Genomic DNA, 25,492 nt, shown 5'->3' on the forward strand with positions numbered 1-25,492 from the left:
GTAGGAAGCCCACCCAGCAGTGTGAGGCTCTGGGGTGAGCTGAGACCCCCCCCCCCAGGGCCAGGGCAGGCCCAGGCAGGTCCCTGTGCGAAGCCCAACAAATCTCCAGAAGCCCTTGGCTTCAGTTTCTCCAGGGGCCTGTGGCCTCTCACATGGCCCAGCCCCCACCAGCCCCCGCCCACCCTGTTTCCCACCCGCACCCTATCAGGGAAGGTGTCCCAGGAGCCCTCAGTGGGCGTCGCAGACTGACAAAGAGAGCCAGGCCAGGTGGCGGGGCTGTGGGTTTACTGGGAGGCTGGGGCGGGCAGTGGGGCGGACTAGGTGTCCTGCTGCTGGACGAAGGGGTTGGGGATGGCCTCCATGCCGTCCTGCGGACAGATGAGCACCACCGAGGTGCCCCGGCACACCACCAGGCCCAGCTGCCGCGTGTCCTCCGTCAGCTTGTACTGGTCGTCCGGATCTGGTGGGGTGAGAGGGGGTGCAGGCTGAGGCAGTGCTGGACGGCACCCCTCGCATGCCTCCCCTCACTGTGGTCTCTGCCCGCCAGCTCCACCTTTTGGAGGAGGGCAGTGCCCGTCCACATGGGGCGGGGTGGGGTGGGGTGCAGCTCACCTCGCATGTGCTCAATGGTGCCGTCCAGCACCAGGTTCAGCAGCGGGTCGAAGCCCTTCAGGACCCCACTGGCTGTGGGGCACAGGGTTGGAAAGAGGGATCAGCAACCAGTCCGCATTGGGGGCACCCTGCCTGGGGACCCACGGGCACCCCACCTGAGCTGGGGGCACCCTGCCTGGGGACTCATAGGCACCCTGACTCCCTTGCACAGCATGCACCCCACCTGTGGACCCACGGATACCCTGACCCCCACGCACAGTGTGCACCCTGTCTGGGGACCCACGGGCACCCTGACTCCCACGCACAGTGGGCATCCCTCCTGGGGACCCACGGGCACCCTGACTCCCACGCACAGTGGGCATCCCTCCTGGGGACCCACGGGCACCCTGACTCCCACGCACAGTGTGCACCCCGACTGGGGACCCACAGGCACCCCGCCTGAGCTGGGGACCCCGCCTGGGGTGTGTGGGCGCCCGGGGTTCCCAGTGTGGAGACCACGCTCCTTCCTGGACTGCACCCTAACTCGGGGCGCCCCTGTCGTGTGGCCACGCCCCCTGGCCCGCAGCGTCCGGGAGTGGGGTGCCAGGCAGGGCGGCCGGCCCGGGGCCTGCTCAGGGGTCACCCCGCGTTCTCGCGCGTTCTCCCCGGGACCCCGCTGCCCCGAGCCCCTTTGCCCTCGCGGTCCGCGGCGGCTCACCCTCGCGGCCCCCCTGGAACTTGACGCGGATGGTCTTATCGATGTACTTGGACAAATCCAAGATGCTCTCCTTCTTCTTCTTCTCCTTGTCCTGCGGGGAGAGCCGCGAGCGTGAGGAAGCCGGGCCGCCCCCCTCGTGCGCCCCAACTCGGCCCGCCGCGCGCGCGTGCGCTCACCGCCATCTTCCCGCGTCGCGCCGCGCTGCGCCTGCGCGCGCCTGGCCGCCTCCTGTCACCCGCCCGTCACCCTCCAGCAGCGCGCAGGCGCAGCGCGGCGCCCCGGGAAACATCTCGCGCCGGCGGCGGTTGGACCGGCCGACATGGCGGCGCTGGCGCGGCTCGCGGTGGCCGCGCTGCTCTGGGCGGCCCAGGTGAGGCTGCACCGGGCCGGACAGCCTGCTCCCCGCACCCACGGCCCCCGGACCCGCCCTGAGGAGCAGCAGGACAGAGGGGTCGCTGTCCCGGGGACTCCCCCGTCCCTCGCTTCCCCCCGGGGTCCTCGACCCCCCACCGCCTGTCCCAGGGTGTCCTCCCCAACCCTGGGGCCCGGGCAGAGTGGACACGGCGCCCCTGAATACCCCAGGCTTGTGGGCCGGGGAACGCGGCCCTAGGGGACGCCCGTGACCTTGGCTGGAGGCGGGTACTGCCCTGTCCCATGGGGCGCCCCAGCGTGGACAAGGGGGTGGGGTCGGGGGAGCTCCGGAAGCCAGCTGGCAGTGACCTGGGGGCCATGGCAGAGGTTGGGGTGCTGCAGGCTGGCCAGGGCTAGTAGGGCAGAGCCCAGGGCCCTGGGGCTGGAGTACCGGGAGGGGACCCTGAGCTGGCCGATGGACCTTATCCTGGGCACGGGTGCGGTGCCCGGCAAGTCTGAACCCTGATGCCCCAGCTGCCCCATGCCTGTGCTGCCGCACCCCAGCTGTCGTACTTTTTGTTGTTAAGATTATTATTATCATTTTATAAGGACTTGATTTTATTTGGAAGGCAGATTTACATAGAGGAGACGGAGATCTCCCACCCGCTGGGTCACTCCCCATCGGCCCGAGCTGAGCCGATCCGAAGCCAGCAGCCAGGAGCTTCTTCCAGGTCTCCCACATGGGTGCAGGGTCCCAAGGCTTTGGGCTGTCCTCCACTGCTTTCCCAGGCCACAGACAGGGAGCTGGATGGGACACGGGCTGGTGCCCACATGGGATCCCAGAAGCCGATTGGGAGAATGTCCATTTCCCACCCATGGAGCCTGTGAGGCTGGGCTGGCAGACAGCTGCCCTTGCCCCGGACCCCTGCCACTCCTCTGAGGGATCCCCAAGTCCCGGCCCAGCAGGAGGAGACGCTCGGGTTCCAATAAAGCTGTATTGATAAGCAGGAGGGCTGGTCTGGCAACAGATCCCTGGTCTTTGCAGGAGGGACCTGAAGGGGAACTACCCAGCCAAAGACTCGGAGACTTCCTCCTGTCCTCTGTCCCCACAAAGTACTGGGGCCCGGGGCCCTGTGAGCCCTCCTGGCTTCCCTGTCACTCCCAGGGCCATGATAAAGCCAGCCCTCTTCCCGCCAAGACAGTGCCAGAGCTGCTGGGCCCCGTTACCTGGGTGCGAGGCAGGTCCACGTGTGTGGGCTGAGGCATCTCACGTGTGGGTGTGGGTGTCATGTGGGTTGAGGGGTCTCATGTGTGGGTGTGGGTTTGTGTCATGTGGACTGAGGTGGCTCACGTGTGGGTGTGTTACGTGGGGTGAGCCAGCTCATGTGGAGTTGTGTGTATGTCTTGTGGAGCCCAAGTCATGATCCCGTGTGGTCTGCGTGCCCCGTGCAGCCCCGGGTGGGCCTCCAGGTGTCAGGTCTGGCACTGTCCCCACTGCGGTGCCTGCCACAGGTGTCCTGGGTGACATCCTGCTGTGGTCACAGCAGGGTCTGTGTCTGAATCCAGGTGTGGCTTTGGGGAGTATGAGGCCTTCAAAGTAGGTGCCCACTGGCCTCGGGCCCATGTGTGGCTGCCATGAGGTACGCATGGCTTCCTAATGCGCAGAGCTTGTCCTGGCACCCACGGCGGGGATCAGGCAGCTATGGGTGTGGGGTGCAGGCGGCCTGCCACCTTGGTGCTCAGGGTCGCCTGCCAGGTCCCCACGGGCCCTGCTGCGAGTGGGATGGGGGCTATCTGTCCTGCTGACTGCGGCTCAGGACTTTACCTCGGCTGGCCTCGGGTGCGGCTGCCAGGGCGACACTCTGGCCGTTGGCGGGCCCACTCCCTGTCCCACCACCTCGGGGTACCTGAGAGGGGCCTCACCCCAACCTTGGGTGTCCTCTCATGCTGTGGACAGGTCTCCGACCACTGTGTCCCATTAGTCCCTGAGGTCTCACGTGAGAGAATGTCCCTGGCGGGATACCCAGTGGCTCCTCAGCATCCTTCCCCTTGCTGGGTCCCTGACCCCAGGACACACGTAGGCCCTGACAGCTTGGGGTGCATGCCCGTGGCACAGCGTGTGCCTGCCTGTCTGCGTGCAGGTGGCCGGGGAGTACGGGATGGTGCGCGTGGTGTCGGAGACGGAGGTGCTGCAGGGCAAGGATTACTGCGTCCTCTACAATCCGCAGTGGGCACCGCTGCCCCACGACCTCAGCAAGGCGGTGAGTACGCCCGGCCCTCATGGCCCCTCTCTGGCTCGGGCCTTCTGCCCCTGCAACACAGAGGCCACCAAGGGACGGGTCATCCTCACGGAGGCCCAACTCCATGTGGGGTATTCACTTCCTTCCTTGCACAAGTGAGGGCACGTGAGCCTGTGTGTGAGCAGTGCCTGTGTGTGTGTGTGTGCAAGGTCTGTGCACACACGTGTGCTGGCGAGGTGTGCCCCATTTGCGTGTAGTTGTGTGTGTGTGTGCGTGTGCTTGACACTTCCTCTGCTCGTGGTGTCGGGGTGCCCCCACCCAGAGCAGGCAGTGCCCCCTCCAGCCTCGCAGCCTGGGCCCCCCAGGCGGGTGGGGTGTTGGCTGGGGCACCCACAGGGCTCACGCAGGGCACGCCTTTCCGCAGTCCCTCCTGCGGCTGCATGACTGGACCAGTTCGCTGCTCTGCTCGCCTGCAGACCTGCCAGTTGATGGCTTCAGCAACCAGCTCGCCCTGGTGGCCCGCGGGAACTGCACCTTCTATGAGAAAGTGAGGCTGGCCCAGGGCGGCGGGGCGCAAGGCCTGCTCATTGTGAGCCGGGAGAAGCTGGTGCGGACCCACGGGCACAGGGTGGGGGGTCTGAGCAGTGGTCCTGGGTGAGAGCTGTGGGCTCTTGGAGCTGGTCCTGGTGCGCCCTGCCCTGCAGCGGGGTGAGGAACCAGTGCCGAGCCCCCTGCCCCATGAGCTTTGGCCTCACCTTCAGCAGAGCGGGGGGCCTGGTAGGTGAGGGCACTGCGTGCCTGCCAGTCTGCTCTGGGTAGGGGCACCGCATGCATACTGGCCTGCTCTGGGTGGGGGCACTGCCTGTGCTGGGTGGGGGCACCGCATGCTTGCTGGCCTGTTCTGGATGGGGAACCTGACTCACCTCTCCTGTGCCAGGTGCCCCCTGGTGGCAACAAGACACAATACGAAGAGATTGGCATCCCCGTGGCCCTGCTCAGCCATAGGGACGTGCTGGACATTTTCCGGGTACACTGGAAGGGGGCTCTCCCAGGGATGCTGTGGCAGGTGGCGGACAGGGTAGGGGAAATGGGCCTTCTCCATCAGGCCTTGTGGCCCTGCGGTAGCTATGCCTCTTCTCCGCAGCGCTTTGGGCACGCCGCAAGGGCGGCGCTCTACGCCCCCAAGGAGCCCGTGCTGGACTACAACCTGGTCATTATTTTCATCATGGCCGTAGGCACTGTCGCCCTCGGGGGCTACTGGGCCGGGAGTCGGGACGTGAAGAGGTCAGAGAGCTCCACTGTGTCTATGTGTGTGTGTCTGTGTGTGTGTCTGTGTGTGCGCGCATGTGAGGTGGGGAGGGCTCCCGCCCAGGGGCTGCCCCCCGAGCCATGGAAGGCCCACAGAGGTCCCCAGGAACCCTTACCCACATGCCCTCCCTCAGGGCTGTGGGGGCATGCTGTGAGGAGAGCTGCTGGGTGGCCTGGCCTGGGCACGGTGGCACCCACACAGCTGGCCCCTGGAGTTCCCCACAGTCCCTGGCCGCCCCGAGGGCATGAGCATGAGCCCTGCCAGGGACGTGCGAGTACCTCGCCTCGTTCCCCCCTCCCCGTGGACTCCCCACTTCTGTCGGCTCCCAGGAGGTACCTGAAGCAGAAGCGTGATGAGGGGCTGGACAAGCAGGAGGACACGGTGGTGGACGTGACGCCGGTCATGATCTGCGTGTTCGTGGTCACGTGCTGCACCATGCTGGTGCTGCTCTACTACTTCTATGACCAGCTGGGTGCGTGTGGGCGGGGTGCCGACCAGGGGGTGCATGCGGGTGCAGGGGCCGGGGTGCTGACCAGCTAGGTGCAAGTGGGGCGGGGTGCGTGTGGGGGTGTGTGCGGGGGCTGGAGTGCCTACTAGGGGTGCCGACCAGGGGTGCATGCGGGGGCCGGGGTGCCGACCAGCCGGATGCGTGCTGGGCCTGGGGCGCCGACCAGTGGGGCAGAGTGGGGTGTGCCTGTCTTGGGGGGCTCGCTGGGCAGGCTGCAGCCCTGCCTGCTTCCCAGCACAGCCTCCACCCTGCAGTCTATGTCGTCATTGGCATCTTCTGCCTGGCCTCTTCCACCGGCCTCTACAGCTGCCTGGCGCCCCTTGTGCGGAGGCTGCCCTGCTGCACGTGCAGGTGGGGTCCCCCAGCCCAGCCTCCCAGCCAGCACCCCACGCCTGTGAATGGGGAGGTGGTGGCTGATGATGGGCCTCCACAGGGTCCCCGACAACAGCCTCCCATACCTGCGCAAGCGCCCGCAGGCCCGCATGCTGCTGCTGGCTGCGTTCTGTGTGTCCGTCAGTGTGGTGTGGGGTATCTTCCGCAACGAGGACCAGTGAGTGCCCCTGCCCCCACATGTCCTTGCCTGCTCCCGGCAGGGCTGCCGTGTCCTGGGTTCACCCAGAGCCACCACTCACCTGGTGTCATGTGAGCCGGGACGCCGTCTGGCCCACAGTCTCCCTCCCCTCCATGAGCCGACACCCGATCCTGGCCCACTGCAGTCACGGACAGCAGCCGCCTGCCACCAGCCTCCCCCTTGGGCCGACGTGCCTGGCGCCATGGCAGAGGACACCCCGGGCCCTGCCACTCCCTGCTGCTATCACCCGCACCATCTGGGGCTTCTCCCTTGGTGGCCAAGTGCCCTCAGCTGCCTCAACAGGTTTGGCCGGCAGAGGAATGTGTGAAAACATCTGAGCCCTCAGGGTCCATGGCGGAAGGGGCTGTGGCCATGGGGCGTGCTGGGGGCTGCCCCAGGGACCCACGTGACCAGGAGAGCCATAGTTGGAAGCCCTGCCTATATGTGCTTGCTTCTCTGGGAACCTGGCTGGGTTCAGGGTCCATTTCGTCAGTCTTTGGCAACAACTTGGGGTGCAGGAGAAGCTGGGTCCCTGCCCCCACACCTTGAGGGACCATGCTGGCCCGTGCTCTCCCACCCCTGCACTGTCCTGTGATGGACCTGGGGAGGTCACCCCAGCCCCCCATGCTATTGGGGACCATGCTCGGTGTGGCTTGGGCTCCCCTGACACTGTCTTGTGAGGGGCTCACTCCTGCCCCAGACCCCACCCTACCTGTGTGCACCTTGTCCCTGGGGGTGGCTGAGTATCTCCCAGCACCTGCACATGACGCGGCCTCCTCTCCCAGGTGGGCCTGGGTGCTGCAGGACGCCCTGGGCATTGCCTTCTGCCTGTACATGCTGAGGACCATCCGCCTGCACACGTTCAAGGTGAGGCACCTGGACGCTGCCGGCCAGTGGCTGCCCCGCTCCTGGACCCCAGGCCCTGCCCCCTAACCTGACTGCCCGGCCCTGACCACTGCCTCCCAGGCCTCGCCCCTGGCACCCCCAGACCCTGGCCCCTTCTAGCTCCTCCAGGCCCCGCCCAGCTCTTTCAGGGCCCGCCCAGCTCCTCCAGGCCCTGCCCAGCTCAGGCCCCGCCCCTGACCCGCACTGCCGCCCTCCCCGCAGTCTTGCACGCTCCTGTTGCTGGTGCTCTTCCTCTACGACGTCTTCTTTGTCTTCATCACACCCTTCCTGACCAAGGTGGGTGTTCACCACGCGTGGTCCTGCCCTAAGCCCCATCCCATGGCCATCATGCCCCCTGCCCTGTGTGTGCACCTGTCCCCGTCCCCATGCCCTGATGTCGCCTTGTGTGCAGAGTGGGAACAGCATTATGGTAGAAGTGGCTACAGGACCCACAGACTCGGCCACCCACGAGAAGGTGTGTATCTTGGCAGGGCGGGCGGGGGTGGCGGGGGCAGGGGGTGGCTCAGGAACCTGGCCTGCTGTCCCCACAGCTGCCCATGGTCCTGAAGGTGCCCCGGCTGAACTCCTCGCCACTGGCCTTGTGTGACCGGCCCTTCTCTCTTCTGGGTTTCGGAGACATCCTGGTGCCAGGTGCGGGGGGTGTGGGGCGTCGTGCAGAGCAGACACTCAGGCTGAGCCCTGCACCTGCCCTCTGAAGTCAGGGTTGTGGTCAGAGCCACAGGTGCAGGGGCTGCTGCCTGGGCGCTGTCGGGGTCACGCCTTGCAGGCTGCTGCTGGCTGCTGCCCCTGCCTCCACCCCGGGTGCCTTGCAGTGTGGCTGGCAGGACCAGATGTGGGGTCTGTTGACCGTGCCCAGTGCCAGCAGTGCCTGCCTGCCGGTCTCCCCGCAGGGCTGCTGGTCGCCTACTGTCACAGGTTCGACATCCAGGTGCAGTCGTCGCGTGTCTACTTTGTGGCATGCACCATCGGTGGGTCCCCACGCCGTGCTTACCTGGGCCTTGTCTGTTGCCTTCTGTCACCAAAATGTCCCCTGTCCCTGGAGCCCATGCTGTGCGTGACCGTTTACAGAGATGCCCAGCCCTCCCCTAGGAGCTAGCTGCCTGGAACCTCACCCCACCCTGCATGCTCGCTCCCCCCCACCATGCCCCCGTGTGCCCACTCTCCCAGCCCCTGCCCCTGTGTGCCCACACTGCCCCATCAGCCCAGCCCCGAACGCCCTGTCTCTGCAGCCTACGGCGTGGGCCTTCTGGTGACGTTCGTGGCGTTGGCACTAATGCGGCGGGGCCAGCCCGCCCTGCTCTACCTTGTGCCCTGCACTCTGGGGACGAGCTGCGTCCTGGCGCTGTGGCGCCGCGAGCTGGGCGCCTTTTGGACCGGCAGCGGCTTTGCGGTGAATACCGGTTTGCTTTGACTGCCAGGGTGGGTCCCCAGGCCTGCAGGCTCCAGTTGTACACTCTGTCACGCTGCCCCAGCTGGCACCCTTTAGGAAAGGGCCCAGGACACCCCTAGTCCTCACCCTGCCCCCGCTGGCATCCCCGTGGGAAGGAGCCAGGATACCCCTGGCCAGGGGTGGGGGAGCTGGCCCAACCTGCCCTAGGGTGGCTCCTCGCAGCCTATTCTGGGGTGGTCACGAGCTCCAGCCACCTGGCCTTGTGGGGACACAAGCGAGGGCCATAGCTGGCTAGGGGCATTGGCACTTGGCCTGGCCCTCGCCCGATCCCCTCAAGGGGCAGAGCTTCCTGGGGTGGCGCTCGTAGGCACTGGAGCCCTTGGGGGTGTCTGATAGCCAGGGTGGCAGCCAGAGGCCCCATGCCTCAGAGGCGCAGTCCATCAGCCATGGCCGCCACCACATCTGCTTCTAGGCCAGATGAGCTGACGTCGGTGTTGTGTGCCAAGGTTCCTGGGCCGCATGTGCCCAGCGCCTGCCTGCCTCCGGGCCCACAGTGCCACCACCGTGAGCACCGTGTTCTTTCCTCTGAAGGGCAGGCTTACGGGGCTGGAGGGAAAGGCAGAGAGGTCTTCCATCTGCTGGCTCGCTCCCCCAATGGCAGGCCCTGGGCGGGGGCCAGGAACTCCATCCGGGTCTCCCACATGAGCACTCGGACCCTCCCCCACTACCGTTCCAGGCCATTAGCAGGGAGCTGAATTGGAAGTGGGACAGCCAGGACTCGAACTAGCCCCCCTCTGGGATGCCACAGCCCCAGCCCCAGCCACTTAACCCCACAGGTGGGAGACATTCCAGGCCAGAGCTGCCCGCACAGGGGCTGGCCCTAGCCGCGGCCACCCAGCCACAGGGTCAGGCTATCTTTCTGCCTGTGTCCCTGGCTCACAACGGCTCTGCCCACCCCTGCAGAAGGACCTACCTCAGACTCCATGGGCCCCCAGCCCCGCCGAGAACCCCCAGCCACGCAAGGACCCGGATGGCCCCACCTCCCCCCTGCCTCCACGGGAAGACCCCGACGGCCTTGCCCTGCCCACCTCACAGCCTGAGGAGCCCGGGGCCGGGAGCCCTGCCCAGGAGCCCGGCTGTGCCCCCAGCTGCAGCCCCAGCCCCTCCACAGCTGGGGACCAAGTGCCAACCAGCCCTGCAGCCCTCCCCAGCTCCTCGGCCTAGAGCAGCCGACCACGCTGAGAAGGAGGGGTCCCGACACCCCAGCCATCCCCTGGACCAAGACCTGCGCCGGGCCGCCCCCTCCCCACATGGTGCTCATGACCCCGGCCAGGTCCCCGGCTCCAGCTCCGCCACCCCCACCCCCGCCCCCCTCCCCTGCAGCCACTCATGGCTCTTGCCGGGTCAAAGCCCCTGGCACAGCTGACACCGCCAGGCCTCCCTCTCCTGGCAATTGGCACCAGGTCTTGGGGCTGGCTGCCTCCCTGAGGCACCTGCAGGCCAGAGCAGGAGTGGCTATGGAACTGATCCACTTCAACTGCTGGTCCCAGCGCTCGGAGGCCCAGGGGTGCCAGCTGCCCCCCTTGGGGGGGTGATGCAGACAAGGCCAGGCCGAGCCCTGGGGCCTAGGAATGCCAGCCGCCACCCAGGTTTAATAAAAGCATCGCGGCGAAAACTGGTGATGTGGGCTCCATCCACTCGGTCTGCCTGCAGTGTGGAGGCCCCGCTTTCACCCCACACCTGCCATCCGCATGGCTTGTCCTTGCTGCCTGCTGCCCTGCTGCCCCACCCGCAGGCTGCGTGGCCCTGGCCACGGCCCAGGAGCTCCTGGGTGCCTGGCGGGCATCGACCCCTCTACCTCACTGGCAGCCCTCGGGGCCCAGGAGACGGAAGCTGCAGTGGAGCTGACAGGTGCAGCAACCCCCCACCCCCGTCATTCACAGCTACCAAGGTCAAGGTGAGCGACATTTCCATACATACACACACACACACACCCCTCGTCCGTCTGCGTGGGCTGCTCATCAGGAAACAGCAGCCCCAGACACCCGGAAGAACTGTCCTGCCCTCCAGCCCGAGGCGGCCGCCCCGTGGATGCCAGGATGAGAGACTGCGCCTTAATCCAAGCCATTTTCTACACCCGTGGGAGAGCAGGTGTTCCCGTGTGGGTGTGGGGACTTTGCCCCTCACCGGGCGTTTGTACGTTTGCCTCTGTTAGGTCTGAGAATTAAACGCAGCTTTTCATATTCATGCCTGGGCTCCTGTGCTGGGGCAGGGCGGTCAGCCTGGCCTTCGGGGACCCCCACAGGGTCTTGGGGGTGTCATCCCAGCCTGCGTGGACCCCCGCAGGGTCCAGGAGGCTGGGGGATCAGGACTGGCCCCTCAGCTCCGGGCTAGTGTGTGTGAGGGGTGAGGTCCTTGTGGGAGACCAGCAGCTGGCCCTGCCTGAGGTGATCTCACTCAGTGTGGGAGCCCATGAATGCATATGGCACCAGCCACCCTGCCATGGTTGTGCCAGCCCCTACATCACCCCATACCATGTGCCACCCTGCCATGTACCCTCCATGTCACCCCTCGCCATGTGCCACCCCTCCATGTCACCCCATGCCAGGTGCCAGGCTTTCCAGGGAACCAGGGGCCCATCAGGTGCGTCTCCCACACAAGGCTGTGGGGTGGGGCCTGAGCCTGCTGACCAAGGATAGGTCTGGGGGGCAGCTCGGCAGCTCGCGGTCCACCCGGGCCATCACCTCCACTCGAGGGACTGGAGGGGGCTGGTCTCTGAAGAAAGGGCTGCCTCCAAGTCCTTTGCAGACGCCACGTGACCTAAGCAGGAGGGCCAGCGCGGTGGACATCATGCTCTCTAGGCCCTGGAGGTCCCCCACAGCCGCCGGCCCGGGGCGCTGAGGTCCCGCCCCACGGCGCACGGGCCTGCACGGGGCCTGCGCCCGGCAGCCCAAATGCAGAACTCAAAATCCGTCACAGGAAAGGGCGGTTCTACAAAGACCAGGCCCATCCCGCACACCCTGGGCAGGTGAAGCCCCGCCCTCCTGCGGTACGCCCCACCCACTCAGGGACGCCCCGCCCACTCGCGGGCTGCCACACCCACTCGCGGAACGCCCCGCCCCCTCGTCCCCTCCTTCCCTCCCTCCCTGGGGTGGACTTCAGCTGAGGCGGGTCAGTGTGCCGGCGCTGCAGCCCAGTCGCCCCGGAGCGCAGTGAGTTGGGGTCGCCCCGCGCCCTGCCCCTCGCCGGGAGCCGGAGCTGTGTGGACAGAGGCAGGCAGTGTGAACGGAGGGAGGCAGTGTGGACCGAGAGAGTGGGCAGTGTGGACGGAGGCAGGCAGTGTAGACTGAGGCAGGCGGTGTGGACGGAGGGAGAGGGCAGTGTAGACTCACCACCACAGAAGCAGAGCTGGGGGTCCCGTGGCCCAGTTCTTCTGTGGCCGACTGTGGGGAAGTGGGGGGCCTTGCCTGGAGCACAGGGGCCTGTGGGGGGAGTGAGTGGGGCCCCCCGGACGTCTCCCTGGGGTTGGGGTGTGGGTGAGGTCCTGGGTGGGACACTGGACTCCCTCAGGTGTGGGTGTGTGTCCTGTGGGTCAGTGAGTCTCCCACACCATAGCCGGTCAGCCCCACTGGGTCGGGGGTGAGGCTATAGGGGTGGTGTGTGGCTGTGCCTCCTGCTGCTGGGTGGTGGGGTGTGACCACAGCCACCCCTGCCTGGCCCTCCAGCTGGGGATTTGTGGGGGGCAGCCAGCATCCTGGCCCAAAGCAGCAAAGGGGTCCCGCCAGGCCCTAGGTCCCAGGCTTTCCCGGGACATCACCCGCTCTCCCTCTGATGTGCCTGGTGGGTGAGGGTCCCTGAGATCAGAGGTGTGGGAGTGTGAGCCGGGCCAGGTGGCACTGGGGGTGCAGGCTCCAGGCCTTTTGTCAAGTGTGGCTCCCCCTACCTGCCCCCATGCCAGGCTCCCAGGACTGTGGGATTGGGATCATAAAGCGCCCCCCACCCCCAGAAGCCCCCTCACCCTGCCAGGACCCCTGGACTTTGTGGGTGTCCACGGAGATGGGATGGCAGGGCCCCACAGACACAGAGCCATGTTGTCTTCCCATGAAGACCCAAACAAAAAGTTCATAGAGCAAAGCCCGACGGCAGCCCCGTGGCGGTTGGGTTTCTCTGGCCGTGTGGAGTGATGTGTTCCCTGGGGAGGGGGGCCTGGGACAGAGAGGGAGAGAAGGAGGGAGAGAGAGAGGGAAGGAGATAGGGAGAGAGACAAAGGCAGAGAGAGGGGGGAAGTGCCATTCCTGGTGTGGGGCGCCAGCCTCCGCATGGCGGCGTTCAGTTCCAGGACCCCTGGGCACCTTGGAAGGCGGCAGGTGATGGGTCAAGTGCTGGGGCCCCTGCCACCTGTGGGCAGCCTTGGGGGGTGGGGAGGGAAGAGATTCCAGCTTCAGCCCCTGCTGCTGTGGGCATCGGGGGTGAGCCCGGCTGCTGTGGGCACCGGGGGTGAGCCCGGCTGCTGTGGGCACTGGGGGTGAGCCCGGCTGCTGTGGGCATCGGGGGTGAGCCCGGCTGCTGTGGGCACTGGGGGTGAGCCCGGCTGCTGTGGGCATCGGGGGTGAGCCCGGCTGCTGTGGGCACTGGGGGTGAGCCCGGCTGCTGTGGGCATCGGGGGTGAGCCTGGCTGCTGTGGGCATCGGGGTGAGCCCGACCGCTGTGGGCACCCGGGGTGGGGGAGCCAGTGGAAGGGTGTGCTGGCTCTCTCAAGTACAAGCCTGCCTTGCAAAGTTACAAAGCAGCAGCCTGTGCTGGGACCGACCCTTCCTCCCTCCCTCTCTCTCTTTCTTCCCCATCTCTCTCTCTCCCTCCCTCTCCCTGCCCTGCCCCATCAGCTGTAGTGAGAGGTCCTGGCAGAGGGTGGGAGGCTGGAGGAACTGGGTGCTCCCACCCCCACCCTTCAGGACGCCCTCCTTCACCTCCTCCGTGACCTGGCAGGTGCATTGTCGGTAATCTGAGCTCAGATGCCCCTCCTGGTACCCTCTGCTCCCCAGCCTTGCCAAGGGCGCAGGACCCACTCAGGCATGCTGTCTTGTGGCTGCGGGGCAACCTCCTGCGTGGGTGCCTTGTCCCTTGGCTGGCTTATCTGGCAGAGGAGCAGAGACAGATGGGGGGTCAGTGGCACCTCAGGGCCGCCTGGCTCACCCACCTGCCTCGTGGGGCATTTTGTGAAAACAACACCTTGCAGGGGACGCAGGGACACAGCCCCGCCCTTCTGGCATCACCCACAGCTGGACGTCCACACTGTCCCCACCCACGAGCACTGTGGCTGGCTCTGGTGAAGGAGGGCAGCCGGCTTCCTGGCCTGCTTGTCTCTTTCTCAAAGATTTATTTATTAGCAAGGCAGGGTTAGAAAGAAAGCTCTCCCGTTGGCTGGCTCACCCCCGAGATGGCTGCAGTGGCTAGAGCTGAGCCCACCCTAAGCCAGGAGCCAGGGGCTTCCTCTAGTGCTATGCGCTGGCCCGGGCCTCGGGTCTGAGCCTCTTGCCCTGCAGGCCCCTGCTTGGCGGCCGCCTGGTGGGCTGCTTTGGGGTCACTCGCCAGTCCTCTGTCCCTCTGGGGGTGCTGGGCAGCCCCCACCCCTGCCTTCCCTGCCGGGACCATGTGAGAATGAACCCGCCCCCGCTGTGGGCTTTGTGGGCCCAAGCAGTGGGCATCTGCTCGGTGATCTGGTGGCCTGCATGAGTCAGGAGCAACCTCTCAGACCGATCACTGAGCAGTCATGCAAGGGTGGACTCTGAGATTGCCAGGCTTGGGCCTGGTAGGCTTGGAGGAGACCCTGTGAAGTGCAGGCTGGTGTCCAGCGTGCCAGTCCCAGTGGGTGAGCAGGGACAGAATCCTGTGACTGGTGGTACCTGGCCGGCAGGACTGGGGGTGGGTGGGGTGACCGACCCCATGCTGCGCAGTCACCTCATTCCATCCCATGTCTGTCTGGGCATCAGTTCATCTCCTCTTGCACGACGTCCCCTCCCGCCCTGCACACCACCAGCCTGCACCTGCTCCCGTGTGCACAGCCCTTCTGGCAGCGATGTGGGGGAGCTGGGGCCCCAGCGGAGGCGCCTGTGGGGTCGAGTCAGGGCACAGTGCTCTGGCGCAGCCGCGGGGTCGTCTCAGGCCTCAGGCATTCACTGATACTGCCCCTGGCCCTCACCTACCCCCGCAAGCGCCTGGTGGCAGCCACCCAGGTGTGTGGCGCGGCAGGTGGCCATCAGCGCCGCCAACATTCCTAGTTTTTTTTTTTTTTTTCTCAACGGATTTCTGTTGGTTTTTTTTTATCTGCTTGGAAGGCAGAGCAACAGAGATGAGATCTTTCACCCACTGGTTACTCCCAGCTGGGCAGGAGCCAGGAGCTCCCTTGGGGTCTACTCTGTGAGTGCAGGAGCCAGGGGCCCTGGCAGCCACCTGCTGCCTCAGCATGTGCCTGAATGGGGAGCGGGGCCCTGACGCTGTGCTGGAGCAGGGCTGGGCTGTCCACCGCGCGGGCTGGGCCGGGGAAACCTGAGGAACGGGGCCTCTGGGAAGCAAGCGTGGTGATGACAGGCAGCCGGCACTGAGGGGAGGGTGTGTGTGTGTGTGTGTGTGTGTATACCGGGCCGTCGGCTTGGATCCTGAGCTCCGGGCACCAAGGCTGGGCTGGCATCCTTTGTTGGTGTGGCGGCATTGCCTCAAGGAATGTTGGAGCTGGTCCAGCGGGCACCTTGGCCAGCCCACGGGGTCATGCGGAAGCAGGAAGGGGTGGGCGCCCACCCACATGGGTCCTGCCCGCAGTAGCTGCTCAACGACTTGGAGCTGGGCAGGGCCAAGGCAGGAGCTTCGGGTCTCGCATGCAGGTGCAGGGCCCCAAGGCTTTGGGCCGTCCTCCACTGCTTTCCCAGGCCACAAGCAGGGAGCTGGATGGGAAGTGGAGCAGTTGGGACACTAACTGGCACCCACATGGGATCGCAGCGCAGCAGACAGTGGCTTTGCCCGCTGTGCCACAACCCTGAGCCTTCGTGTGCATGTCTCTAGTTTGGGGGACCAGGCTGGCTACTCCCATGCCGCTATCACACCAGCACCAGCACTACCAGACAGCGGGTGGCCCAGGTCCCCTGGGCTCAGCTCGGGTGATGCTGGTTTTGAGCCTTGTCTATCATGGGCGGCATCCCACATGACCCCCAGTGGTGACAGTCACACACACATCCCCAGGTGTGGCCATGTGGGGAGTGGGGAAGATCACTTCCCTGAGAGCCACGAGTAAGTGTGAGCAGTGTGGGGTGGCCGTGTCCCAGCTCTGGCTGGCACCTGCCCAGCCAGCAGCCACGCTCCGGCCACCTTCCACCACGGCCCTCCCCTCACCTTGTTCCGTGTTCCTGCATGGCAGTCTCCAGGTCCTGCCCGTGTGACTCTCGCCATGGGGCCGGCCACCATGGCTCCCGCCCGATCCAAGGAAGCCACCACCACCCCTGCTGCCCCCTGCAGCCGCGTGGCTCCCCCTGTGGCGCTGGCCACCTGCGTGGTCACACTTGCCCTGGGAGTGCTTCTGGGTAAGTGGTCATGGGGCAGGTGGCTAGGCTTACAGAGGCAGGGGTGCCCACGGAGACAGAGACGCCGGACGCATGAGGTCCTGGTGGGTGTGGGGAGAGGCTGGGGCTGCTGGCCTGGGGCCCTGGAGGGGCGGGTACTGAGCCTGGGGGTAGGGTGCAGGGCCTGGGGGGCACAGTTTCCTGAGTTCCAGGGAAGCAGGTCCATCCACAGCTGGGGAGTGGGGGGTGGGGGCTGGAGGAGGAGGAGGGTGAAGTGAGCCCGGGGCATTGGAGGTCAGGTGGAGAAGGCCCAGGACGGTGCTGGCCCAGCCGGTAAAGATGTCAGCTAGGATGCCTGTGTTCAAGTCGCCTTTTAAAAAAATAAAGGTTTATTTATTTGGAAGAGTTACAGAGGGAAAGCAAGATCTTGCATGCACTAGTTCACACCCCTGATGGCCACAACAGCTGAGCTAATTTAGAGCCAGGAGTCTCTTCCGGGTCTCCCACGTGGGTGCAGAGTCCCAAGGCTTTGGGGCATCCTCCACTGCTTTCCCAGGCCACAGGCAGGGTGGGAAGTGGAGCTGCCGGGACTCGAACCCAGGCACTTCCATGAGATGCCAGCACTGCAGCCAGAGGCTTAAGTTACTGTGCCACTGCACCAGTCCCTGATACATTTTAAATGAAAAGTTCCTTGAAGTTTTAATTTAGATCATCTCACTGCCACCTGGTGTGTTTGACTGAGGCCCCCTGGTGGCCGCAGCTTCAATGCAATGGCTTGTGTGAGCCTGTGTGTGTATGATGTATGAGCCTGTGTGAGCCAGTGTGAGCCTGTCTCACCATCCACACACACTTGAGGGAGGCGTTCGCAGGGTGCGTGTGAACCTGGGTTCCAGCCAGGGTGAGGAAGAGCTAAGGGCTGGTGGACGAGTACCTGTAGTGTCCGGGAGTTTTACGTGGGTCCCTGTTGGATACAGGGCCCAGCTGTGGGGTCCTCGGTGGGAAGCTGGAGAGAGCAGATGGTACCCGTCCCACCCCCGCCCCAGGGGCAGGTGCAACCGGCATGGGCCATGCGGGACTCGCTCACTCTCTCTCCCTCCCACAGCCTTGCTCTCTGCTCAGGGCGTCCGCGTGGAGCACACGGCCGAGCTGCGTGGCCTGCGGTTCTCCAGCAGCCTGTGGCGTGAGACCTCAGCCTATTCCCGGGCGCTCACGCCCGTGCTGCAGGCGCTGGTAGGGGCAGGTCCGCGGGGAGGCGCTTGGGGACCGTGGCCCGCGTGGGGGCCTCAGCATGTGCCCTGTGGCTCCTGTCACAGTTTGTCAGCAGCTTTCAGAAGACAGAATTAGAGGAGAGCTGTGTGGGCTGCACAGTGCTGGGTTACGGGTGAGTGCACTTCCCGAGGAGGGGACAAGGGGGTCTTGGGGAGCTTCTGGGATCTTCTGGAAGGGTCTGGTACAATCTAGAAGATTCTGTTAGATTGCAGAAGGTTTGAGAGATTGTATCTAGAATATTCTGGAAGGTTTGCAGGGGAAAGTCCCAAAAGACTCTGGGAGATTCTAGAAGGTTCTTGGCTAGGGGGGCAGAGAGGAATTCTAGAGAATTCCAGAAGTTCTGGGAGAGTGTGGGAAATTCTGGCAGAGAGGTGTACCTCTTTCTCCAGGGTGTGTTTCTCCTCCCCGTAGGGATGGGAACTCGAGCGTCCTGGTCCACTTCCAGCTGCACTTCCTGTTGCGGGCACTCTGGCCACTGAGCCTGGGCGTGGAGGAGCAGCTGTTGCAGCGGGGCGTGCGGGCTCAGCTGCGGGAGCATGGCATCTCCCTGGCCCCCTATGGCACCATCTTGTCGGCCGAGCTCACCGGTGAGCAGGGCTGGGCCAGGCTGGCAGCCTCCCTGGGTGCCCGTCAGCAGGGAGCTGGCCCCACTGCTGTGTCTCACCAGGAGTTAGTGCTGGGTCTGGATCGCACCAGCTCAGGGCCTCGCCATGGGGAGGGATGGCTGTGTCCAGTGCCAGTGAGGCCTCACGGACACTGCCAGGCCATGGGCATCATGTCAGAGCTGGCTGCTCTGTGGGTTCCGGGCTCCAGCCAGACCCCAACCAGACCCAGCCCAAGTGGGGCCCAGTGACCACCGGTTTGTGTTTCCCCACAGGGCGCCCAGGGGGCGTGTGGACTGAGAACGACTTGAAGTCAGGTGTGTTGTTCTCCCTCCCTGCCTGGAGGCTGGCCATCAGGGTCAGGGTCCCCCCTCACGGAGATGGGGCTGCGGTCAGCAGGTGCTCATGGGGTGGGGAGCCCCTGCCTGGGTGTGGACACGGAACCCGCCCTGTGGGTCCCTGGAGAGGCCGTCTGTGGGGCGGATTCCTAGGAGGAGAGCCGGGGAGCAAGGACACAGCGGCTGGAGTGGGTTCAGCCATGGCCCTGGCCCTGCTGCCCACTCCCTGGCCCTGCTGTCCGCCTGCCCACCTGTCTGCTTCCTGGCCACTGAGTTACCAGGGCAGGCGGACCGTGTGGCCGTGTGGGTGCGCGTTGGCTGAGTGTGTTTCTGGGTGGGTCGTCATTGTCCTGGGGGTCGGTCAGCGGGAGGAGAGGGGCCAGTGTCTCCCCAGAGCTGGACGGACAGGGCAGGGGGCGTGGCTGTGACGCCTGGTGGGCGGGGCCAAGCGACGGCCCCGCCCCAGGGGAGCCGGGTCCTGGACACCTGCGCTCCTGGTACCTTTGTTGTTAACTGTGCGTTTTCCCCTCGAGCGGCCGGAAGCCGCGCGCCCTCGGGCCCTCACGGGCCGCTCCGTCTGCCGGCAGGCCGCTGCCCCGGGAGCTCCTTTTCTTGCCGCAACAGCCAGTGCGTGGCCAAGGTGAACCCGGAGTGCGACGACCGCGTGGACTGCTCAGACGGCTCGGACGAGGCGCACTGTGGTCAGCTTGGGGGGCCTGGAGGGGTTGGCAGCTCAGGGAACCCCGGAGGGGCAGGGAGCTCGGGGGACGCCGGGTGTCCAGGCAGGCGCAGGGGCACCGGAGGAGCAGGCAGCTCGGGGGTGCCCGGTGTCCAGGCTGGCTCGGGGGACCCTCAACCCCAGCCCCTCCCAGCCCCCCATGTCTTGCAGAGTGCGGCCGGCGGCCAGCCTGGAGGACAGCCGGCCGCATTGTGGGCGGCGAGCAGGCGGCCCCGGGCGAGTTCCCCTGGCAGGTCAGCCTGCGTGAGAGCAAGGAGCACTTCTGTGGGGCCGCCGTGCTGGGCGCGCGCTGGCTGCTGTCCGCTGCCCACTGCTTCAACGAGTATGCCCCCCACCCCTGGGCCCCGGCAGACACCCCACCCTTCTCCCTGGCTGGTTGTTCACTCAGAACCCATTCTTGTAAAAAAGTTACCTCACTGGACAGGCAGATGTTCCATCTACTGGTTCACTCCCTAAATGGCCACAAAGGCCAGAGCTGAGCCGAAGCCCTGGGAGCCAGAGCTTCATCTGGGTGTCCCCTGCGGGTGCAGGGCCCCAGGGTCAGCTTAGCTCAAAGAGCCCCGAAGGGCCGGCAGGGGCTGGGGCAGCGGGTCAAGCTTCTGTCCTGGGGCCACTCTGATCCCCGGCGTAGCCCTGCTCTGGTGGCGGCTGGGCAGTCCAGCTGCTTGGGGAAGGCTCTCTCTCCCCCAGGTCTTTGAGCCCCTCTCCCTGGCCTGCAGGTTCCAGGACCCCCGTGAGTGGGTGGCACATGCGGGCGGCACCTCGCTCAGCGGCTGGGAGCCCAGCACAGTGCGCGCCCGTGTGGCCCGCATCATCCGGCACCCCGGTTACAACCCGGACACGGCTGACTTCGACGTGGCCCTGCTGGAGCTGGCCCGGCCGCTGCCCCTAGGCCGCTACGTGCAGCCGGCGTGCCTGCCGGCCGCCTCCCATGTCTTCCCGCCCGGCAGGAAATGCCTCATCTCCGGCTGGGGCTACCTGAAGGAGGACTTCTGTGAGCAGCTGCCCTGAGCCTGGAGTGGGACAGAAAGAGAAAGATCTTCCCTCTGTTGGTTCACTCCCCAAGTGGCCACCACGGCCACTGAGCAAAGCCGGGAGCCAGGAGCCTCCTCTGGGTCTCCCACGCCGGTGCAGAGTCCCAAGGCTTTGGGGTGTCCTCCACTGCTTTCCCAGGCCATAGGCAGGGAGCTGGATGGGAAGTGGAGGTGCTGGACTCGAACCAAGGCCCCACAGGTTCTCCAGGGGCGACAGGTTCTAGGTCTCTAGTAGAGCTGATGGGAGCAGGGCTGACCATGAGCTGGTTCTGAGATGGGGTGCTGGGAGCCTGGGTTGGGATTGGTGGAACCCTTGCAGGTCTGGGGGCCAGTTTAGATGGGTTCAATGCAGTTCTAGGGAGAGCTGGGTTTGGGGTGCCCAAGGTCCTCGCCCTCACGCTGCGAACGCCCTGCAGTGGTGAAACCCGAGCTGCTGCAGAAGGCCGCGGTGGAGCTGCTGGACCAGGGCCTGTGCGCTGGCCTCTATGGCCCTGCGCTCACCGACCGCATGCTGTGTGCTGGCTACCTGGACGGCAAGGTCGACTCATGTCAGGTGCGCCCCCGGCCAGGCACCCCATTGCTGCAGACAGAGCGGGAGCCAAGCCTGGGGCTGCCCCTGGGTGACTCCCACCCGCCCCTTGGATGTGGATGGCTTGGTGTGATGGGTTGTGGCCGCAGGCCAGTCCGGGTAGGAGGGCCTGCCACTGCCCTCCTGTGCCCATAGGGGAGGCTTCACCTGTGCGTCCTGCTGGGGCCCAGGGCTGCGCCTGGTGTGTGTGGGGGAACCTCATGTGACCCTGAGCAGATGTCCTCTTTCTGGGCCCCCCTCCGCCGGAGCTGTTCTGTCTGCTCCCCCCAGGGCTGGACCAGTGGGGGGGATGCCATGGTGCAGGGCTCCCCCACCTGCCCTGAGGTGTGGCCCCTCCCCAGGGGGACTCGGGGGGCCCACTGGTGTGTGAGGAGCCCTCGGGACGGTTCTTCCTGGCGGGCATCGTGAGCTGGGGCATAGGCTGTGCGGAGGCCCGGCGCCCGGGGGTCTATGCCCGCATCACCAGGCTACGCGACTGGATCCTGGAGGTGATGACCTCGGGCAGCCTGCGCCCGCCACCCAGCGCCCCCCAGAGCCCGATGGTGGAGAGGCCCAGGCCAGCCCCCAGCGCAGCACCCCCAGGCCCAGTTGGCACCCCTAAGCCACCAGGTACCCTGCTGGCAGGCGGGTGAGCGAGGCTCAGATGGCCACATGGGTGAGCGTGTCTGTCAGCAGGGGCGGAGGGGATGGTGGGGGTGGGCACCTGTGGCCGGCTCACTCCACCACCTGCAGCCGGAGCTGGGGGCTGTGCATGGGATGAGGGTGTGGAGAGGATGTGGGGGGGTCAGGAGATGGTCCTCCTGCTGGGGCACTCCCTCTATGGCTCTGGCCAGGGGCTCCATCTGGGACTCCCCAGGGGTGCAGGGGCTGGATGGGAAGTGGAACAGGTGGCACTTGAAGTGATTCCTGCTGTGGGCTGCCAGCTTGCTGCAGGCGGTGGTCGTGTCCCAGGCAGGGCTAGTGCGGGTCTGGTGGTGTTCTGGGTGTCAGAGCAGGCCACGTGCCCTCGTCTCCTTGCAGCGTGCGGGGCCAGGCCGGCCATGGAGAAGCCCACCCGCATCGTGGGTGGGCTGGTGGCGGTGCCCGGGGAGGTGCCCTGGCAGGCCAGCCTGAAGGAGGGCTCACGGCACTTCTGCGGTGCCACTGTGGTGGGTGACCGCTGGCTGCTGTCTGCGGCGCACTGCTTCAACCAGTAAGTGCCCCTGCCCAATGCTGCCCTACTGGGCACCGCTGGCTGGGTGGGTACTGAGCAGGGGAGGGGGAGGTGGTTGGCTGTGTGCTTGGTGCAGGCCGGGGGGTGGGGCGCTGAGGCGCGTCTCTCGCAGCACCAGGGTGGAGCAGGTGCGCGCCCACCTGGGCTCGGCGTCCCTGCTGGGCGTGGGCGGCAGCCCTGTGAAGGTGGCACTGCGTCGCGTGGTGCCGCACCCCCAGTACGACCCGCGGCTGCTGGACTTTGACCTGGCACTGCTGGAGCTGGTGCGGCCCCTGGCCTTCAACCCGCACGTGCAGCCCGTGTGCTTGCCGCTGGCCATCCACGACTTCCCCGTGGGCCGCAAGTGTGTCATCTCGGGCTGGGGCAACACGCAGGAGGGCAACGGTGAGGCCCGCGCAGCCCGGTGGGTGCGTTCCTGCAACCTTGTGGGCGGTGGGGGGACCACCGGTGTGAGCTCAGGATTGTCCGGCAGCCAGCAAGCCGGACGCGCTCCAGCGCGCGTGGGTGGGCATCGTGGACCAGAAGACATGCAGCGCACTGTACAATTTCTCCCTCACTGACCGCATGCTGTGCGCCGGCTTCCTGGAGGGCCGCGTGGACTCCTGCCAGGTGTGTGAGGGCAGCCCCCCAGAACACACAGGGCCCCCCTCCCCTCTGCAGGGCCAGGGCACCCAGGGCTACCCTCTATTCCAGGGGGACTCAGGGGGTCCTTTGGCCTGTGAGGAGACGCCTGGTGTGTTCTACCTGGCGGGCATCGTGAGCTGGGGTATCGGCTGTGCACAGGCCAAGAAGCCAGGCGTCTACACCCGCGTCACGCGGCTCAAGGGCTGGATCCTGGAGACCATGGTCTCCCCGCAGGCCACCCCCAGCCCCGCAACACCGGTCCCCAGCACCAGCCCACCCCGCACTGAGGCCACCAGCCACCCTGTCCCCGCCACCACGACTGCCAGGAGCACCCCAGGCTGGGTGCAGACGCCCCCACCAGGCCCCCCAAAGACCACCACGCACCCCCAGCTGCCAGGTGCGGTGGGAAGGGGCGACGTGGGCAAGGGTTCCCACCATGGGGCATCCCCAAGGCCTCTCCTGGGCTCAGAACCTGAGTCACGTTCTCACTGGAGACCCTACCTCACCAGACAATGGTGCCCCCACCCACGGAGAGTCCCCTTCCCACCTTAGGAACTGTGGGTGGGCAGGTCACGGGACATGGACGGCTGACCCAAGGGGTGCTGGCTGGGCCCCCCGCAGGGGCGAGGAGCCCCCAAGACTGGCCTTAGGAAAGGCGGGTTGGGGGAGCCCTGGCACCCCCCTCCCCCCGACGCGCAGCCCGGCTCCCCCGCAGACTGCGGCCTGGCCCCGGCAGCCCCGCTGAGCAGGATCGTGGGCGGCAGCGCGGCCGGGCGCGGCGAATGGCCATGGCAGGCGAGCCTGTGGCTGCGGCGCCGGGAGCACCGCTGCGGGGCCGTGCTGGTGGCCGACCGCTGGCTGCTGTCCGCTGCCCACTGCTTCGACGGGTCAGTTTTCCCCGGTCCTGCCCGGCCAAACCCACGGGGGGTGTGCGACGCTCCGATGGGGTACACGGGTTCAGAGGCCACCAACCTCATCTCCTCATGCAGCTATGGGGACCCCAAGCAGTGGGCGGCCTTCCTGGGCACCCCGTTCCTGGGCAGCGCTGAGGGTCAGTTGGGGCGCGTGGCGCGCATCTACAAGCACCCCTTCTACAATCTCTACACGCTCGACTACGACGTGGCGCTGCTGGAGCTCGCCGCGCCTGTGCGCCGCAACCGCCTCGTGCGCCCCATCTGCCTGCCGGGGCCCGCACCGGGAACCCCCGAGGGCGCACGCTGCGTCATCACAGGATGGGGCTCAGTGCGCGAGGGAGGTAGGGGCGCGCCTGCAGGGTGTGAGGGAGCTGGGGGTGCCGGGCCTCGTCCCCGCCCGCGCCACACCACCGCCGCGTGCTCCCGCAGGCTCCATGGCACGGCAGCTGCAGCAGGCGGCCGTGCGCGTCCTGAGCGAGCGCAGCTGCCGCCGCTTCTACCCGGTGCAGATCAGCAGCCGCATGTTGTGCGCCGGCAGCCCGCAGGGCGGTGTGGACAGCTGCTCGGTGAGTCCCCTGGGGTGGGGGGCCTCACCGCGGGGCACGCACACCCCGGGCACAGCTAGCCCTGGTCTCGCCCCCTTCCCTCCAGGGTGACGCCGGGGGTCCGCTGGCCTGCAGGGAGCCCTCCGGTCGGTGGGTGCTGACCGGGGTCACCAGCTGGGGATACGGCTGCGGCCGACCACACTTCCCTGGAGTCTACACCCGCGTGGCGGCTGTGAGGGGCTGGATCGGGCAGAACATCCAGGACTGAAGGCCACCGGCTGGGGCCGCAGAGGGGAGGCCGGGCTGTCCGCGGGGTCCCCCAACTGCCACCTCAATAAACACTGTCCGACTCCAAGCTCTGGCTCCGAACCCATGTCCTGGCACTGGTTCGAGGGGGCGGGAGCACAGCACGCGCAGGGAGCTCAGGGTACCCCATCACCGCGCACAGCCCTGGGGGCGCAGCTTGGACCCCATGGAGCTCGGAGTTTGACATCGGGGCGCCGCCTCCCCTGCCCAGCAGGCCGGATACCAAGGCACGCTGCTCCCTCTCCTCTGGTCCTTTATTGGGCCCCTCCCTCCAGGCAGGGTGGGAGCCCCAAGCCCCCCGAGGTCACATGTTGGCACGTTCCCGCTGCAGCCGCGAGTTGTAGGCGCGCGACACGGTGTTCCAAGCGTCCATGTAGCGGTCCATACACATGGCGAGGCACTTCTGCGGGGGGCGAGGGAAGGGTGTGACTCAGCCGCGTCCAGGGCCCGGGACCCTCACAGCCCAGGACCCCGCACTGCACAGCCCAGGACCTCCACACCTCAGGACCCTCACGCCCCAGGACCCCGCACCTCACACCTCCGGACCCCCACGCCCCTCACCTGCTCCGAGTTGTCCAGCGAGCCCCCCGGCTTCCCGATGCACTTGCGGAAACACTTGTCCGTCATCCTCTGCGGAAACACGCGCCGAGGCCTCAGCCGCCGCCCGCCGCCCGCCGCCGGCCCGCCCCGGCCCGGCCCGGCCCGCACCTGCAGCAGCTCCTGCGCGTTGGCCACGGCGATCTGCACCTTCACCTGCTCCATGATGAGCCCCGGGTCCAGCTTCCCGCCGCCCGCGCCCCCCAGGTCCGAGCCGAAGCCGCCCTCCATGGCGCCGTCACGCCGCCGCGCGCGGGGCCTCACGGGAGCAGGCGGCACCCGCCCGCTGACTACAACTCCCACAAGGCCGCGCAGCCGCTGCGCACGCTACTTCGGACTGGAATGGGGGAAGTGGCGCGCCTGCGCACGAGCCGAACCCCCCCCCCGCTCTGGGCAGCGGGGCGGAGCCGAGCCTAGCCACGTGACGCACTCCAAGCCGCAGGAAGTACAATGGAAACGTTTATTGGAGTGTCTGTACAAAAGGTTCCCGCTCTGGACGCGCCGCCCCGCGCCCGCCGCGCCCCGGCGGTGGTCGGCCTCCTGCGGCCCCGTACAAAAATAAATATCCGTTAAAAAAATAACTTCTGT

At 66.6% G+C, this 25,492-nt stretch overlaps 4 protein-coding genes across 11 annotated transcripts; 2 read left to right on the forward strand and 2 right to left on the reverse strand.

The window, feature by feature from the left end:
* Nucleotides 1–268: 268 nt before the first annotated feature.
* Nucleotides 269–1,550, reverse strand: LSM7 (LSM7 homolog, U6 small nuclear RNA and mRNA degradation associated). The gene is made up of 4 exons (XM_004595936.2): nucleotides 1,486–1,550; nucleotides 1,310–1,400; nucleotides 613–684; nucleotides 269–460 (listed from the first exon to the last, which is right to left on the reverse strand). Exons 1-4 carry the CDS (start codon nucleotides 1,489–1,491, stop codon nucleotides 318–320), a joined length of 312 nt encoding a protein of 103 aa, XP_004595993.1. The 5' UTR covers nucleotides 1,492–1,550; the 3' UTR covers nucleotides 269–317.
* SPPL2B (signal peptide peptidase like 2B) lies at nucleotides 1,543–10,007 on the forward strand. 8 transcript variants are annotated; one of them, XR_009244468.1, is made up of 16 exons: nucleotides 1,543–1,679; nucleotides 3,802–3,921; nucleotides 4,325–4,507; nucleotides 4,838–4,927; nucleotides 5,045–5,184; nucleotides 5,539–5,681; nucleotides 5,972–6,068; nucleotides 6,151–6,267; nucleotides 7,074–7,155; nucleotides 7,396–7,470; nucleotides 7,586–7,648; nucleotides 7,725–7,824; nucleotides 8,085–8,160; nucleotides 8,404–8,613; nucleotides 9,057–9,148; nucleotides 9,548–9,679. XR_009244468.1 is itself a non-coding variant. In XM_004595937.3 (15 exons), exons 1-15 carry the CDS (start codon nucleotides 1,629–1,631, stop codon nucleotides 9,806–9,808), a joined length of 1,761 nt encoding a protein of 586 aa, XP_004595994.3. In that variant the 5' UTR covers nucleotides 1,543–1,628; the 3' UTR covers nucleotides 9,809–10,007. The 8 variants fall into 8 exon arrangements, 6 of the variants coding, with proteins under 6 accessions (XP_004595994.3, XP_058513913.1, XP_058513915.1 ...); XR_009244469.1 differs by having other exon boundaries at nucleotides 8,404–8,584; XM_004595937.3 differs by lacking the exon at nucleotides 9,057–9,148 and having other exon boundaries at nucleotides 8,085–8,162; nucleotides 8,424–8,584; nucleotides 9,548–10,007.
* Nucleotides 10,008–16,022: 6,015 nt separating this feature from the next.
* TMPRSS9 (transmembrane serine protease 9) lies at nucleotides 16,023–24,273 on the forward strand. Its single transcript, XM_004595938.2, has 18 exons — nucleotides 16,023–16,155; nucleotides 17,237–17,364; nucleotides 17,448–17,515; nucleotides 17,815–17,990; nucleotides 18,281–18,322; nucleotides 18,931–19,044; nucleotides 19,233–19,404; nucleotides 19,802–20,076; nucleotides 20,533–20,669; nucleotides 21,047–21,314; nucleotides 21,726–21,897; nucleotides 22,031–22,302; nucleotides 22,391–22,527; nucleotides 22,612–22,939; nucleotides 23,258–23,429; nucleotides 23,532–23,797; nucleotides 23,886–24,022; nucleotides 24,108–24,273. Exons 1-18 carry the CDS (start codon nucleotides 16,023–16,025, stop codon nucleotides 24,267–24,269), a joined length of 3,159 nt encoding a protein of 1,052 aa, XP_004595995.2. The 3' UTR covers nucleotides 24,270–24,273.
* Nucleotides 24,274–24,567: 294 nt separating this feature from the next.
* Nucleotides 24,568–25,194, reverse strand: TIMM13 (translocase of inner mitochondrial membrane 13). The gene is made up of 3 exons (XM_004595661.2): nucleotides 25,016–25,194; nucleotides 24,869–24,937; nucleotides 24,568–24,710 (listed from the first exon to the last, which is right to left on the reverse strand). Exons 1-3 carry the CDS (start codon nucleotides 25,133–25,135, stop codon nucleotides 24,612–24,614), a joined length of 288 nt encoding a protein of 95 aa, XP_004595718.1. The 5' UTR covers nucleotides 25,136–25,194; the 3' UTR covers nucleotides 24,568–24,611.
* Between the last annotated feature and the right edge of the window lie 298 nt (nucleotides 25,195–25,492).

Source organism: Ochotona princeps, chromosome 33 (assembly GCF_030435755.1).
Source record: "Ochotona princeps isolate mOchPri1 chromosome 33, mOchPri1.hap1, whole genome shotgun sequence".
Classification (NCBI taxonomy): Eukaryota; Metazoa; Chordata; class Mammalia; order Lagomorpha; family Ochotonidae; genus Ochotona; species Ochotona princeps.